Source organism: Xenopus laevis, chromosome 1L, assembly GCF_017654675.1.
Source record: "Xenopus laevis strain J_2021 chromosome 1L, Xenopus_laevis_v10.1, whole genome shotgun sequence".
NCBI classification, from domain to species: domain Eukaryota; kingdom Metazoa; phylum Chordata; class Amphibia; order Anura; family Pipidae; genus Xenopus; species Xenopus laevis.
The window spans coordinates 23,801,962-23,820,483 of NC_054371.1; the positions used below are offsets into that span (position 1 = coordinate 23,801,962).

The following is an 18,522-nucleotide window of genomic DNA, read 5'->3' on the forward strand; positions in this document are numbered from 1 at the left end:
AGTCCAGACCTGGTTCGGGAAGTACTAAAGGAAACACTGACCGAATTTTCTTGGTAACCCAACCTTCCTCTGACTCTACAAACAGAGAAGGATGATTGCTGACAGTTTGAATTGCTCTCTTTTCTCTCTCTTCCAAGCCAGAGTGTTCAGTTAAATTGCCTTTAGTTGCATTAAGTGTCTCTGAGCACATGAAGCACAAAGAGCAAACAAAAAGCTGATGAAAAGAATGGAGTGCATTGGCGGAGAAGCCTGGCCATGTCAGTGAAGGTAGGAGCTGGGTGTGACTATTGTGCAAGGTGTTGAACTATAAAGCACCAAGCACTGCGCCACACAATTTACGCTAAACAAATTGCGCCAAATAGGGGAGTAAGTCAGTGATTTCACAGGCTTTAGTCATTCGAACATCTGCAGCTGCTGAAGATTTTTTTGTGCCATTTAATCCACTTATAAAGACATATTGTATAAACACTATTTATAGCACTTTAATCACAAATGTACAATGCAGAATGTTAGATGAGCACACACATTTGAGGGTGGTGGGGCTAATAACTAACACAAAGCAAAAGAAGCAGAAATAAGAGAAATGACAAACTGTGTCTGTTCACCCATGTATCTGCGTGGGTTTTCTCCCGGTAACCTAGTTTTCTCCCATGCCTCGAGAACATACAGGCAGGTTAATTGGCTCCTGAGTGTGTGTCATAGAGAATAGACTGTAAGCTCTTCTGGGGCAGGGAATGCCATTGCTAAAAGAAAATAGTTTTAGCACTGCCCCTTAGTGTATGGCACCTATTAGGGAGTTGGGGGGTTAGTGATCCTGAAACGTGTGGGATCTGTGGGTACGGGCATCGCTCAGCAGAAGGTACTTTCAAGGACTGCCCCAGTAAGTCTTAGAGATTACTGTTCCAGGAGACGCTCACTTCCCCCACAAAGCCTTTTAATAATGTTCTTCTCCTTTTTGTAAAAATGACTTTTTGAGGAAACAAAGAAAATATTTTTAGCCAGAGATGAACGAACATTTATAGCATGAAAAGGGCCCAAAAGTAGTGGCGAAAAAATACATCTCTACAGATATAGAGTATATCCTGACCAGAAATGTTTGCAGAAGTTTGTCATAGAAATACCCTTGTACTGTGTCCACCCGAAAATATTGTGGTATATCAGTGCACTTCCCACAACTTTCCACTGTATTGCTCATAATAGTCTCTTCCTCTGGATGTTCTTATAGAGCTTCCAAGAAATGGTCTACCTTCTCATACAGCGTACATAAAGTACCCCAACAGCTTGACTATATTCTGTTCATGACCCTCTGTATTGTTGACACATTTTGGAAAATGTTGGAATCAATAATGCACTTAATCCCAGCAGTCCACACTATATCATCCAGTACTAAGAAGCTTCCCAGCATCTTCTGCAAGTGGGCCTCTGCCTTCCAGGTTTCAATCTTCATACTCCACCAGCCAGGAGATGTATCAGTCATCATCATCATCTCATTCCTTCTTTAGCATGCAGCACAGCTTTAACAAGATCTTTCCAGCTAGATAGAAGAACCCTGGCACACATATAGATCCAATATCTCACTTTTTGGGTATGCTGAAGAAATATTTTGGAGGCTCTACAGCCACTCTTGCCTCAATAAGCTTTCTGCTAGAGATTCAAAGGTGAGGGAGGGAGAATTGCTAGCTGGTTCTGCAGTTGCTTATGACCCTGCCTCATCCTTCTGCTATTATCAATGTGCCAAAGCCACAGAAAGTCACCAAAACACTTCTTGAAAAGGCCCAACCAACTAACTGCTGCCTGCAATGTCCACTAAAGAATGCATTACACATGACTCTCTCTCTCCCACTCTGGTGCACATTCTCTATGGGACTGGATGTAAGGTTTCTACATAACACACCTTGACATACCTTAACCCACCATGTCCTACTTAACTTGAGGTCTTCTCCTGCTTCAGGCTATTCAGCACCATCCACCAAGGTGCCTCAACCTTGCAGATAATAGCAACTCCAGAGCATGGCACAATTGCCACCATGCATCAGAATGGCCATGTTGGGGATGTGGGTAATGGTAGATTTGCTTTTAACCATTAACCATTCAATTTGAAATACACAAAAAAAGAGTCCAGAGAAGTGAATACTTAAGGCAGGCCCTTTAAATAGTGTTTCATTATAATTTATCTAATAAATTGTCACTTGTGTGTGACCCTTTAAGGTTAATACTCTCTGTATAATGCTGCCAACTACAGATTGCTTAGGGCAAAACACCTTCCTGTACATGTATTAAACTCAAAATTAATAAAGTGCAAGTTATTAGGATACAGAGACCCCATTCTTCTAATGTCTACAAATTTGCCTGATAAAGGCATCTACTCTGAACAGAAAAACAAGTCTCTTGGGATGGTTCTTTAGAAAGTATCTATTCTTGGCTTTGTATTTTTAAAGGCACAAATGTGATACTGATTGATCGCCATGCATTATTTACTTTGAATCTAAAGTTTTTCTTATCTTGTCACCACCTCAGGTAGACCCAGAAAGAAAGAAACTCGGTCAAAGAGGACGGAGAGTTTCTTGGAGCAAACTTCAGTTAGTGCAAAGGACAGCACTTCTCTTCAACCTGCTAACAGGCGCAATCATTCAAGTCATGGTCTCCCAGCCAGAGGGATCATTGATGTTGATGGAGTTAAACAAGACGGCAGGAAACAATTGGCCAGGGAGAATTTGGAAGGGAACCTGAGTTTTGAAGGCTACATTTCAGAGCTGAAATCTTGCCAGGGCAGGATGAGGACAGGTGTCTACAGAACATCCGACCTCCCATCAATGGTGACCGCAAAAGGTGACAGAAACAAAGGCTCAGACAGTGGATACAAGGCCACCTTTGTGTAGTATACAGTGATCTGCCCCAGGATAGGGCAGCCATTATTGTTTGCTTTATACATTGAACAGAGCAGAGCTCTCAGATGTGTATGGAACAACAAATGTATTCATCATCCAGCAACTTTTTAAGACCAAATTGTGAACTTTTGTTGTGAAGGAATATCAGCGGAGGGGTATTTTTGCCAATTTTTCACTTTAAAAAAAAAAAAAAAAGATCTACCACTCATTGAATGGAAAGTTACATGGATGGAAACTGTTCATCGACCAAGAATGGGGCTAAAGTATTATTTAACCAAAGTCTGTTATCACAAGACTGGCCTGATATAGGTGAAAGACTTGTTTAAAATTAATATGAAAGTCAGATATATTTGTATTCCCCTTATGAGAGCATATCTGTTCTGTGGGGCCAGTATATATGGCCTTTATACAGTGATACTTAATGAACTCTAATTTCCCGCAAGATGTTTAGTGTTGATGCATCTGAGTGAGCACAATGCACTTATATGAAACCTTTGGATATAAGCTATTACTAACCCTCAACTCCCAACCACCTCATGTGAATCTGCAATTAGAAGGAATGAATGCCATTTTTTGATTGGCTACTATGAATGACTGCCTGGGGCTATTTTGTATTATATATATATATATATATATATATATATATATATATATATATATATATATATATATATATATATATATATATATATATATATATACACACAAACATGTTAGTTCCAAACTGCTGGAGGTTTATGAGTTTAAATTTCCTAAATGTTTTATTGTCCCCAGCATTCTTAGGAGTGGGTGTTCTATTCTCATGCTTCCATGTTGACCAAAATATATTAAATTATTTTGCAGAACGGTTGTCGTATAATTATGTGGACAATTAAAGACACTGTATTCTTAGCTGGGCAGAGATGATACATTTTGTTTAGTTTGGGTGTTGGGAGCACACACACTCCCTATCCTTATTGCTTTGGGCAAGGCTATAAATTTAGGGGTGCCCAGACATTACCGCCAACTTTGAGTTGAAGAGGGACCATAGGGAACTCTTTCTAAACAATGCAGGGCTGCTGGGATCTGCTGGTAGAAGATACACCTATTGGACATAAATGCCCTATATATAAGCTTTTCTGGTATTTAGTCAATATAACCCACACAGTCAGTTAGTGATAGATCTTGAATTATTTCTAGCTCACCTGTCCTTGCTCAGTGCTTGAATGCCTTGCTACGGGAGTTATAAGGCTTTAGAAGAAACACAGTATAGGGAATTTCCCTTGCACAGGTATGGGATCCATTATCCGGAAACCCGTTATCCAAAAAGCTCCGAATTACGGAATGGCCGTCTCCCATAGAATCCATTATAATGAAATAATCTAAATATTTAAAAATGATTTCCTTTTTTCTCTGTAATAATAAAACAGTAGCCTGTACTTGATCCCAACTAAGATATAATTAATCCTTATTGGAGGCAAAACCAGCCTATTGGGTTTATTTAATGTTTACATGATTTTCTAGTAGACTTAAGTTATGAAGATAAAACTATGGAAAGATCCGTTATCCAGAAAACCCCAGGTCCCGAGCATTCTGGATAACAGGTCCCGTACCTGTACTGATGCTGACCCCTGCTACACACTATATTAGCCCATTCTTTCCATACACCCACCTTCTCATACATACTCTAGATCAGGGATCCCCACCCTTTTTCCTCTTTAGAGCAACATTCAGATGTAAAAAGAGTTGGGGAGCAACACAAGCAGGAAACAAGTTCCTGGGTGGTGCCAAACAAGGGCTGTGATTGGCTATTGATGGCCCTATGTGGACTTGCAGCCGACAGGAGGCTTTGTTTGGCAGTACATCTGCTTTTTATAGAACCAAAACTTGCCTCCAAGCCGGGAATTCAAAAATAAGCTCCTGCTTTGAGGCCACTGAGAGCAACATCCAAGGAGTTGAAGAGCAACATGTTGCTCACGAGCTACTGGTTGGGATCACTGCTCTAGATCCTTTCTAACTGTCACCCACACTTTGTGTCACAGAAATGCTGAAATCAACCATTAACTCAGGCACTCACCCATGGACATTTGAGTCAAATGTATCTCAATTATAATATTCTATTATAAATTCTCCAGATCAGAATGCACACTGTTTTCTGGTTGTTAAGGGGCGACCGACCGAATAGCAAATGCAAGAATAGGATCGGGATCTGAATAACATGAATAAAAAATAATTAAACTATAACAATGGAAATAAAAACTTGGAATGTATGTGCTTTCAGGTCATGGGGCGTCGCTGACCCTGGCAACCAGATGGTAGTTTCAGTTTCAGGCTTGCAAGAAAGAATTGAAAGGCAAAAAAAAAAAACTTAAACAACACAAAAAAAGAACAGATGCCTATTGCTTCAGGATACTGCACAGTCCCATCTATACATCACCAATAATTAGGGGTGGATTTGGTTGGTAACCAGAATATTATGAGTTACAGAGATCCTGCGACTTTTTAAACTCAAATGTTGTACGTTGATGTTACATAAGAATCCGTTAAAAGGGTGGTTCACCTTTAAGTTCACCTTTAGTATGTTATAGAATGGCCAATTCTATGCAACTTTTCAATTGGTCTTCATAATTTCTTTTTTATAGCTTTTTAAATTATTTGGCTTCTTCTTTTGACTCTTTCAAGCTTTCATATGGGAGTCACTGACCCCTTCTAAAAACAAAAGGCTACGAATGTATAGTTATTGCTACTTTTTATTACTCAGATCTTTCCTAGTCATATTCCTGTCTCTTATTCATATAAATGCATGGTTGTTAGGGTCATTTGGCACCTAGCAACCAGATGCTGAAATTGCAAATTGGAGAATAAAAAAAAAGCTAAATAACAAAAACCCCCCTACAAATAATACAAAATTAAAACCAATTGCAAATAGTCTCAGAATATCACTCTCTACATCATTCTAAAGGTTAACTAACCCCCTTTTAAAGCATATAAAAAACAGATAACGGAAATTTTGAATGGTATAAAGAATAATCAGTGGATAAATAAACCAGCCTTCCTATATTTTTTCCTCAAGCAACATGGTTATGGACCAGGTGGTAAGCATATTTGCAAGGCCAGACAGGATTATTGTCTGGCCCCCTGTGAGCTCTGGCTCCATGCCCGGGGGAAAGCAGCAGAGGCCCCTCAAGCACCTACCCAGGAGCTATTGTACTAATGACAAGATGTCTATCCATTTATATGTATGGGACCTCATGGGTAGATCTGGCTTTATTAATGATAGAAACTCTGCTGCTTGATGCCTGCTAACTGCACATATACCAACACAGGTTCCATAATGTCCCTGTGCACAATAACCAGAAATAATGTGAAGAGCTCTCAGTGTGTCATTGTTTTCTCTGTGCTAATGACTTACATTGTGTTGTCATCTGCTGTTTATTAACAGAACGTGACGGCTCCTCTGGAACATGTTATTTAGCCCATTAGTCCTGTATGTTGTGTGCAGCTGGCACAGAGTTCAGTATGAAACCCTTGAATTTATACGGAAGCAGGAGGCAAAGCAATGGGACGGCAATAAGATAGATGATAGATAGAGAGAGAGATACTAGATAGATAGATGATATATATAGATAATAAACAAAAGCTAGATAGATAATAGAAGGATGATAGATAATAGATAGATAAAGATAGATAGATGATAGATAGATAGATAGATAGATAGATAGATAGATAGATAGATAGATAGATAGATAGAGATAAACAGATGATAGATAAAATAAAGATAATAGATATAGATGATAGATAGATAAAGATAGATAGATAGATAGATAGATAGATAATAGTTAATTAAATATAGATGACAGATAGATGAGATAGATAGATAGATAGATAGATAGATAGATAGATAGATAGATAGATAGATAGATAGATAGATAGATAGATAGATAGATAGATAGATAATAGATAGATAGATAGATAGATAGATGATAGATGGACAGAGAGCAATAGATGGATAGAGAGAGATAGATGGATGGATGAAAGACAGACAGACAGATAAATAGATAGAAGGGAAAACAATGGAACAGCAATGAGCCTCTTGCAGGGAAGTCCAGTAAATAACATAAGTGTAAGGTGGGAAGGACAGGGCTTTGTTGCTGGGGTTGGAATTCAGTTTGAGGAGCAGAGCCTTGAGGGATATCAAACAATTATTTACCCCAAGTCATTACCTCACATATAAGATATTCTCCACACCAGCCTTCTTGCCTGTTCCCAGACACCACCCTGGGATGGCACATGTGCAGTTCTGGATATCGGAGTCAATTTGTTTATGGAGCATGTGCTCAGCGTCAGTGCAGGGGATGCCTGGGAGCAGATGAGAAGATGGGGGGCTGCCCACTGCACAGAGGCTACCCTGTACTGTTTCTTCCCTTTATAAAACTGGATTGTACTATAAGAGAATGTTAGTGATTAGAGTCAGTGGGGTGAAGCTAATAAATTGGCACCTCCCCATTGTTTAGAGTAACTGGGAGATTGTCTAATAACCTGCCCCCCTTGCTTAGAGTCACAAATTCAGAAGTGAATGGGCACTCACATCTCCTGACTTTCTTTCCTGTGGCTAGAGACATAATCAGTATTGGATCTATGGTTGAAGGTGCCCAAGGCAAGCACCTGCCCCTACATGACACCCACCTCCCCACCACCTGCTCGAAACTCACTTTCATTTTCTAACTAACAGGCTGGAATTTTAATTTGGGATAGACACCCTAATGACAACACCGGAAGCATTGTACCTGTATTGAGGGTCTCACATCACTGCAAATATGCTTCTAGCCTTTATAAAAGAGTACATATATGACATAGACATGCTGTAAGGCTAATATGCAATTCTGGATGAGCCGATGGGAAGATGAAGCAAGATGGATGTTTGCCGCAGCTCACCTGTATGTACCAATTTGCACTCAATGAGGCAATTATACCAACACTGCTGATTTCAGCAATAGAAAATACAAGGCAGCCGGGTGCTGTTCTGTGGCAGGAATTTGGCTGATGAAGATATTGTCAGTAATAATGAAAAGTACAAACACTTGGGAAGAACAAAAGCAGCTCTCCCTATATGTCTTTATTTGAAATAAACAGAACTAGTGATGCAAGACTGCAGCTTCTTTCAGACAACATAGACAGAGAGACAGATGGATAAAGAGAGATAGATAAATATAAAGAGAGAGATAGATAAATATATAGAGAGATAGATATGAAGAGAGAGAGAGATAGATGGATGGATGATAGATAAGATGAAAGATAGATAGATATAAATACATAGATGATAGATGGATAGAGATAGATAGTGTACTGAGGATCCTTATTCTTTTCTGTGTAGTTTAGATACTAAGATACTAAATGTATAAACTCACATACCTAGTCAGAGGCTGCCCAAGCAAGTTTGAGAGCATATGGACTCTATGGCTTGAATCGCCATCTACCTTCATCAACGAATGGAAAATAAATCCAGCCAATCTCCCCCTCCCCTTCCTCTACACTGTCCTTTTTTCTTTCCTTTCTGTTAAAATTCAATAAAAAGCATTCTTTAAAAAAAAAAAGTAAATATTCTGATCAGAGGGATAGCGATGGGGTCTTTGGTAAGGGGCCTCCCGCATTGCAAACAAAGTCAAGGTGAGGGGATGCAGGTATTAGCACCGGCCTAGCCACACGCCACTGGTGAATCCACAAACACAAAGAAAAGCCAATACCTGGTTATGCAGCAAACATCATAGCACCATGGAATAAATTTGGGATCACCCCGTTTGCTGCATAACCAGGTATTGGCTTTCTTTGTGTTAGTGGCCTCCCATATTGCTCCTTTGTACTTGTGTTTGGCCCTTCTCCTCCTCAAATGGCCCCTCCATTGCTTCAAGGCTAATGGTTCCATTCAATAAACAATTGTGAGAACAGGTTTAGAAAAGTAAAGGTCAGATAGAACTGAGAACCGGCCCAGCAATGTTAGTGTCGTGTTTTGCTGCAGCCTGTGAGTGATTGAAACAGGTAATGGAAACCAAACAAAGGGAACCATACAAAAGCAGAATAAAAAAGAAAATGATGATTTAATCAACTGAAAGGAATCCAGACGTTGGTGGTGATGGGGCTCATTGTTACACAAAAGCTCCTGATTTCCACAGGAAACTATTCCACTGACACTCGGCAGCTCCAAAAATGTCAAAACATGATATCACTTTAATGTGTGATTCCTTTGGTCTGGTTTCTTTTTCCAGAAATGTTCACATAAAAGGCAGAATCCCAGACATTCACTGACTTATTTCATTTTCAGCTAAAGCAAAATTAAAACAAGTGACACAATATCCGTGTTTGTCCCTCAGGCCGATTGGTCATAGACATTTACTTTCATTGGCAATCATAAAGATATGGCTGGTGTATTGAGTTCCAGGTACAGCAGCTCTATGATAACCAAGTTATTCCCCACCCTGATCTACTGCTGCTACACACGTTGTTCAGGTGTGACTTGTGGCTACCATTAGTTCCTGGGTTGGTAAGTGTACGGTGTCACAAGGAAGACGGGGGGTGGATGAACCTACAGGTCATACGTTCCAGGTTAAGACAGGTTGGGTATATAACTGAATCTGCATAGGACTGCTGTACTTGTCAATGGGAAGAGAACCTCTGCATATCGGAGGAGAACTTCAGACTTAACTTGGCCAAGTTGTTGGGTTTCGCCACCCAATCTGGGTCAAGTTTGTAGGTTCTCAGCCCAAGAATGGGGTTCAAAAACTACAACCAGGCCAATACCTGATTGGACTTGGACAGCTGTTATAGGTAGAAAAACTGGAAAATCCTATTGGAGGAGCACAATTGGACTGTGTATGCAATTCCTAACAGTGGGACCATAATGTTCACTAGTGTGAGTCAGACGGGGCAGAAATAAGCTTGTCAAATTCCACAGGCTGATTTCTGCCCCCGACCACTAGCTGAATCTACTTTTCTGATCTGCCTGTGTATGGCCAGGTATCGTATGTGGCTGGAAGTAATTCTGCAGTGGACATATTTTTGTGTGTTTTTACATAGTAAATTAGGTGGAAAAAAGAGACATGCCCAACAAGTGCAACCTTTGAAGTCTTTATATAACCTGCCTAACTGCCAGTTGATCCAGAAGAAGGCAAAAAAAAAAAACATTTGAAGGCTCTCCAATTTTCCTCAGAGGGGGAAAAAAATCCTTCCTGACTCCAAATCGGACCAGTCCTGGATCAACTTGTACTAAGAGCTATCTTCCATAAACTTTATTTCTATAAGGCACCAGAGTGCATAATGAGGGTATCTGGGACAGACAGGGCAACAAGGCTGACCTTTCCTGGTCTGGGCTGGGCTAAGGGGCTCTTAAAACCAGGGTGTGCCCCCCTTTCTGCTACTCAGTCATGTGAACCCCCACCTGACCAGCCCCTCCTTTTCACCTGGAAATAGGCTCTGCCTGGCCTGGATTCTTCTACATTCCTCCATTATTATTTGCCTTTCTATGTTTTTGCAGCGCTGCGTAATATGTTGGTGCTCTAAAAATACATGTTAATAATAATAATAATAATAATAATAATAATAATAATATGAAGCCTACTTTTTCTGCTTGTCCCTGTGTCTTTTACCAGCTAAAAAAACCCCAGAGTATTTCTGATACAAGAATTTTGTACAAAATAATGAAGGAAAGACACCTGGAACACTGGACATATAACAACTAGCTCTGACAGACATGGGCCGGTATTGGGATCCGAGCAGGTGAAGCTTCAGATAAAATCAGCCACTGCTAAAATCCTTCCAGTACATTATATATACATGTATAATAAGGTGTATATATATATATATATCACCTCTGTTGTCAGATGTAGATTACTGCTTAAGTGCTGCCCCTGCCTGCCCCCTGCTGCCAAATTGAATTCAACATATAAATACACTAAGGGAGAATAAAACACATTGACTCCCACTTACACCTCCAACACCATCAGCTCATAAATGATTCCCATGACCCTTGAATAAAACATGTCACCCTGATACCTTCAATTACTCGACACACAATAAATGTTTTTTATTTTGCACAGTGCAATTCATTTGCTTGCCCTTGACTTTAATTATGGGAATGGAATAAAAGAATTTTCCTTGGCTATAAACAGCATTTCTCTGTTCCAAGGATTTCTCTCCATGCCTCCCAGTGGAGGCACCTTGACTTCTCTACACTGCCACTTATTCTAACAGCAGGGGAGAACAAAAAGCATCCCAGCTTGTGTTTGGCTACACTGCCTCCTACAGACACACACTGGCATTGCACCTGACAGCTTGGAATTAAAATATTAAAATATCTGTACTTTACTTATATTGTCTGTTTGCTCTCGGGGGCCACTCTCAATCTAACGTTAGAGAAAGACTTTACACTTCACAAATATTTATAAGTTATCGTCTAATGTACTAGCAGGAATGTGTGTGATGTAATAAGCTGCCTAACGTTATATTTCCTGCTTGTGTGTATATATATATATATATATATATATATATATTCCCAGGCATGCTATGTTTTCGTTTGGTGAGTGCTCCTCCAGGTTCCATATAAATATATATATATATACAAGCCCAAGTTACTTTGAGAAAGCCTAGGGACCTAGCCGAAACGTTAGTCATTTATAATAAATATTATGATTTTTATAAGTCCTGAGAGTGCGGACCTTCTTGTAGTGTGTATATATATATATATATATATATATATATATATATATATATATATATATATATATATATATATATATATATATATATATATACACACAAATTTAAATTGCTAAAGCTTATTATAAGATGCAGCCCCTTCCTGGCCAAAGAGTTGGCTCGTGGCTCCACCTGCCCTTCTTGCTCACACCCCATAAAGAGCAGGGCCCATGGTGGGGTGCAGGGCCAGAACTAAGGGTAGGCAGAAGAGACAAGTGCCTAGGGCGCAATGAAGTGGAGGCACCAAGCACGTACCTCTTATTTCATCTACCCCTTGTCCAGACCCTTGTTCCCCTATCGACACTCGCACTCCTCTGTACGTGTTCCCCCCACCCATGCTTCATTACAATGGTCTCACATGCTGGGGAGGGGGAGAAGTGGCGGCTGGTAGGGTTACCACCTGGCCAGTATTTTACCGACCTGACTGGTAAAAATGATGCTTGACCCCAATGTTATTAATAGGGAAAAAATCAAAATATACAGGAAGGCCGGGATTTTTTTTTAAAAAAAGGTGGCAACCCTACTGGCTGGGTTGCCTGCCCAGCTTGGCCCGGGCCTGTTGGGTGGGGAGGAAAAGGGAGCCTTAACAAAAAACATATTCAATATACTCAATATTAAGGACATTGCCAGAGAATCTGGGAAGAGAGTTGGCACTTATGGGACACATATCAAACCAGCAGGACACTATAAGTTTGGCTGCCAGAAACATAAGCCAACTGGCGCAGGCAGCACAGCAAAATCTATTTTTAAAAACCATGCTTGTTTGTACAGGTATAGGATCCCTTATCCGGAAACCCGTTATCTACAAAGCTCAGAATTACCATAGACTCCATTATAATGAAATAATTCACATTTTTAAAAATGATTTCCTTTTTCTCTGTAATAATAAAACTGTGATAAACTGCACGGCTAGCAGTGGGTTAAATGATTCTGTTGTGTTAGTTCAAGTGAAGCAGTCAGTCAAGCACTGGAACATTTATTACAACATAGCGAGTAAGACAGTCCTGCTCCACACTTAGGGTTGCCACTATTTTACCGGCCTGACCACTAAAAGTGATACTTGACCCCAATGTTATTAATAGGGAAAAAAATCTAAATATATAGGAAGGCCGGTATTTTTTTCCAAAAAAGTTGGCAACCCTATCCACATTTGCTCTCAGCAAGAGGGGAAACAGGAATATGAATCAAAAGCCAATGGAAGAACAGTAGGAATGCCCTTAAAGCGGTTGTTCACCTTTGATATAACTTTTAGTAGAGAGTGATATTCTGAGACGATTTGCAATTGGTTTTCATTTTTTATTATTTGTGGTTTTTGAGTTATTTAGCTTTTTATTCAGCAGCTCTTCAATTTGCATTTTGAGCAATCTGGTAACTAGGGCCCAAATTCCCCTAGCAACCATGCATTGATTTGAATAAGAGACTGGAATTTGAATAGGAGAGAGTCTGAATAGAAGGATCAGTAATAAAAACCAGCAATAACAATACACAGGAAGCCTTACAGAGCATTTGATTTTTTAGAAGGGGACAGCGACATCCATTTGAAAAGACAAATAACTATAAAAAATAAATAATGAAAAGCAATTGAAAAGTTGCTTAGAATTGGCTGTTCTATAACACAATAAATGTTACTTTAAAGGTGAACGACCCCTTTAACCAAAATGTCCACAAAAGCTGGTTACTACAAAAACAGTCGCTTGTACTTGATCCCAACTAAGATATAATTAATCCTTATTGGAGGCAACTCAATCCTATTGGGATTATCTAATGTTTAAATGATTTTATAGTATGGAGATCCAAATTGCAGAAAGACCCCTTATCAGGAAAACCCCAGGTCCTGCTCATTCTGGATAACAGGTTCCATATCTGTAATAGGTGGTATAGCGTTGGAGGGCGGGGTTTTAATCGCTGTAAAATCATTGGACTTGATGTTCCGGCATTTTCTAGTTAATCAAATGTGAGTGAATCAGTCGATTGAAATGTCTGTTCCCATAAGTTGAGAGGATGTATTTGTTTGTGATTGTAGTCACGTATGATATACTAATACCCGCCCCAGTTACACCTTCAAACTACAATCCTTACCATGATTAAAACTGCTAATGAAATAGTATTTCGCCATTTAATATGAACAATATTAAATGGTGAAATACAAACGTTCTTATTTCATTTTGGACAAACTCTCTGCCTTTTATCTTTTAGTACATTGCCCCCATGGTGCGACACCATCATATCAAATGGTACAAAGGAGTCGGCTGCAAAGTCTCCATAGGAAAGTTCTGCAAGAATTTATTTTCTTTATTTGTTGATTCCTCTGTGCAAGGTTCACAAGCATTTGGCCCTCAATGTGGCCTCAGACAGGAGGTTAATGATTAATGGTGCACACTTTGGGATGGTCCAGTTTCCCCAAATGAGTTGTGGGGGAGGGCGGCATGGGATGTGCACACTCAGGAAGCCACAAATTTGGGCAAAAGATCAAGCTGCCCCCCCACAGGACTTGTTTGCTTGGCTCAGTGTTGCTGAGATCCATAGAGAGTCCCAAGCATGGACAGTCTCTCTCGCCTCTCCTCTCTGCTGGCCTTCCTCTATTGTCTTACCATCATCGCCGGAGCTCTGGTAAGTCTCATTTTTCAGTTAATTATATCAATAATTAATAACCCTGCCCGGTTAATAAGTATCTAATTATTTGTATAGCATGGATTGCTCAACAGCAGCAACAAACCTAATGCAGAAATGACCTTAATGCAGTGCGAGTATCAAAAAACACAACTGCCGGATATGAACGCTGCACGCTTAGTCTTCATCCGACAGTTGTGTTATGTGAGTTTGTACCTGCAATTTTTCTACTGCGTTTTTGTTGCAGCGCAATGGATCCGACAGCAATCGTTTGTGGAGTTCAGCCCTAAATCACACAAAAAAACAATTTGATTTGGTAAAGATGCTGTGCAGGAAGCATTGGTGCCATGCCAGAGTACCGTTTTGCTTCAATATTGTAATGTCGTGTGGTCAGGGGTGTAACTATAGAGGAAGCAGACCCTGTGGCTGCAGGGGGGCCCAGGTATAGGGGCCCCATGAGGCTGCAATTCATATACAACTTCAATAAATATTAGTAAAACAGGTCAACCTCTAGACATTTTGGGAGCCTGAAAAATAATTTGCTGTGGTGCCCAGTAATATCTAGTTATGCCACTGCTTGTGGTCATCTTCCAAGTACTTCTAGAATAAAGTGCTATACTATGGGCACAAGGGAATCCTGTACTTACACCTGCTGTTGGCCAACCATTAATTCCTGGTATCTGTCTGTGCTCTGTGCCTAAGTAATAGAGCAGTGGGTAAAACCAATGCAGTCTAACTCATGACAGCCAAAGGATCCCCGCAGTCTCCACCAGTTTATCCTTTATGAACTCTATTAGATTGTATCTTGCTATGTTAGAAATAGCCGGCTACATTATTATTTTTAAGAAGAGCCGGCTACATTATTATTATTAACATGTCTTTATAAAGCACCAACATATTTCACAGTACATAATAGTTGAGATTAAAGGGGTTGTTTGCATGTAATTTTAGTATAATGTAGAGAGTGATATTCTGAGACAATTTTCAGTTGGTTTTAATTTTTTATTATTTGTGGTTTTTGAGTTCCTTAGCTTTTTATTCAGCAGTTCTCCAGTTTGCAGTGCTAGCAATTTGGTTGCTATGATCCAAATGACCGTAGCAACTGTAACCCTTTTGACACCCTTTTGTCTGTGTTACAGTCCACGTGTGGAGCTTACCTGATGGCACGGGACAAACCTGAGCCACTTGGCAATGGTATGGGGAGAGACTGGGTACCTGGTATTTACTAGCGCAGTGCCTCCACCTAGTGCAATCCGGGAATGCACCTACGGGTGGCCCCACTAGGAACACAGTAATAACACACACAGTATTGGGTAAACTGAATAACTTTATCTAACTAGTACACATAACACTCCTAACAAGGTGGGAGTAGGGCCTCACTAACTAATTTGCTTGCACTAACTATCTAGCTAACTAAAGAAGGCAAAGTTCTTTAAAGGGCATGTAAAGTCTAAAATAGAATAAGGCTAGAAATGCTGTATTTTGTATACTAAATATAAACATGAACTTACTGCACCACAAGCCTAATCAAACACATAATTTATGCTTTCAAAGTTGGCTACAGGGGGTCAACATATTGTAACTTTGTTAAACATCTTTGCAAGACTAAGACTGTGCACATGCTCAGTGTGGTCTGGGCTGCTTAGGGATTTTCATAAACAAAGCTGCTTGAGTTCTGCATGGCTGGGAAGTAAGGCGGGGGCTCCCCCTGCTGTTCATAAGTATGATTGTTTCCCTGCTCAGCAGTTAGGGACCATCTGACAATTCCTAGCTACAGCAGTAAATGAAGGGAGAATTTCACTGCATACAGTCAGGTTTCTTATAAAAAACAGTACACATTTTCTAATTAAAGTATATTGGAGATAGGTTTCTTTTTCATTAAAGAAAGTAAAAATTGGATTTTATTTTTTTGCCTTTACATGCCCTTTAATGTCCTTCCAAAAAATAGTATCTGTATAAAAAAAGTAGCAATAACAATACATTTGTAGCTTTACAGAGCATTTGTTTTTAGGTGAGCTCAGTGACCCCCCATTTAAAAGCTGGAAAGAGTCAGAAGAAGGCAACATTTTTAAAATAAAATTTAAATAAATAATGAAGATCAGTTCAACAGTTGCTTAAAATTAGCCATTCTATATCTTACTAAAAGTTAAATTAAAGGTGAACCAACTATCACATTATCAATAAATAATAATTTTTCTTATGAAGTGGCCAAATTCTCTTTTGTGATCTCACACGTCTCTCTAGCTACATTATAATTACATAATAGTTGAGGTTAGAAAGATGCGTTCAATCCTCCCGCCCCCTCATTATCCACTTTAAGTGCTCCTGAATTTAGCCCTGCTCCCCCTTACCTGTACAATAGCAGAGCTGTACAACAGGGTTTGCAGCCTCCAAATTCTGCTGCATCAAATTAAGTTTCTGCTTTCAGTGCAATCAATGTTGTCCTGGGTTTCTTTAGTCAGGGATCAGTCCACCGGATGTGATGTGGCTGAATATGGTGTAGACACTGCTTTAGGAGATCTGGTCTAGGAGAATAGGGTTGCCTTTGGGCAATATGGACAATACGGAACTAAGCAAGGGCGCAAATGGTTAAAATGTCATGCAGGAGGCTTTACTTCCCCTTTAAGGAGCCATAAATAAAAATTTGCCCTTCTGTGTAATCCATCTTGATAGAATGTCAGCTCCACTGAGGAAGAGATTGATATGAAGGATGAGCAATCTATGAACTGAGGCAATAATAATAATAATAATTATAATCATCATAAAGATGTTGATTCCCCATAGATTGGCCATTTTACTATGTTGTCCTAAATGCTGCAAAGTACATTCTCCCCTCCATCTTTGTTTTTATTGGGCTTTGGCCCCTTCACTCTGAAGCTTTTCTGCTCTGTGGGAAAAGAGCAAATCTTTTGTACCCGTGGGGAACCCTAACCTTGAGTGCAGTCACCATACTTGCACCCCTGTTGTTACTAATCTGTGTCTGTATGGCTAATGGAATAGCAATATATAGTCAGTGTCGGACTGGGATGCCAGGGACCCACCAGAAAACCTTACACCGTGGACCCACTTTCCAAACTATTACTCCTCCTCTCCTCATTTAACCTCTTTATTCTCCTTGTCTTTTATATCTACTTACTATACACTAGTCTTCCATAATTACACATTTTTCCCATGAAGAAATAGGGAATGACCATGAAATAGGCTAAATGGTTAGAAGCAAGAGGATCCACTGACACTTGGGCACAGCGGGAGTTTTCCTGGTATCCCGGTGAGCCAGTCCGACACTGTATAAAGTGAATAAAGTATCCCCTCTTGTAAAATATACAGATATTATAAGTCACAGAGGAGTTCCATGACCATATAAAAGTACAAGGCCGAAGAAGGTCAAGTGTTTTTATACAGGTCATGGAACTCCGAGGTAACTTCTAATATCCTCATATTTTGCAACAGGGGCTACTTTATTTATTATAATACACAAGTTTCAGTGAATCATGTGACAGAAATGACATCACTAAGCTCGGATTATAACGGATGACATCACTAAGCACGTTTATAAGGATATATTTTACAGGATATTCATGGCTCTTGTGTATTATAGGCATATATATTGTACTTCTAATATAATATAAGTATATACTTGGACAAAGCCACAACTAATGTTTGCTAAACTGAACTAATTGTATTTTCTATGAAATTTAGAACAAACCACGACCTTTAAATCTCAGGCCTGATGGGAGTCATCGCTTCAGCCACCGAGCCTTGAATTTAGGGCAAAGGATGACAGGTAAGGACTTTGCTAGTGGACTAAAAACTTATCAGCTTTTATCTTTTGTGCACCTATAATTAGTTATCCAGTTTCTACAGGTATGGGATGCTTTATTTAGAAACTCATTATCCAGAAACTCATTATCCAGAAAACTCAGCAGTTCTATTTCTAGTGGCTCATTAAAAAATTTCTAGTTTTTTTTTTACTTGCTTGCTTTTAGACCAATAATAAGGTACCTTGTACTAAAGGCTAACTACGCTGCATGAACAGGGTCAGACTGGCCTGCCCTCCACTGTTGCTCCTCACTGCCTCCCTCCCCTGATTACTGCACAAGTAAGTATAAGATGTGCGGGGGGGCTATAGAGGTTGGTGGCCAGTGGGGACCTCACAGGGGGTGTGGGGTCCTCTGGGGTACCAGCCCTGGTGGGCCTCACACACACCAATCTGACCCTGTGCATGAATTTATGTTGGGAACAAAACAATCCTTCTGGGCTTTTCTTAAAGGGCATGTAAAGGGAAAAAAATAAAATC

The 18,522-nt window shown here is 39.8% G+C and overlaps 1 protein-coding gene across 1 annotated transcript in view; it reads left to right on the forward strand.

Annotated features, from left to right (window-relative positions):
* Nucleotides 1–14,019: 14,019 nt before the first annotated feature.
* hgfac.L (HGF activator L homeolog) overlaps nt 14,020–18,522 on the forward strand; it is a 35,558-nt gene continuing 31,055 nt past the window's right edge. Inside the window, exons 1-2 of the mRNA XM_018228386.2 lie at nt 14,020–14,225; nt 17,925–18,009. Coding sequence (XP_018083875.1) covers nt 14,154–14,225; nt 17,925–18,009 — 157 coding nt within the window. The 5' untranslated portion in view covers nt 14,020–14,153. The remainder of the gene's footprint in view (nt 14,226–17,924; nt 18,010–18,522) is intronic.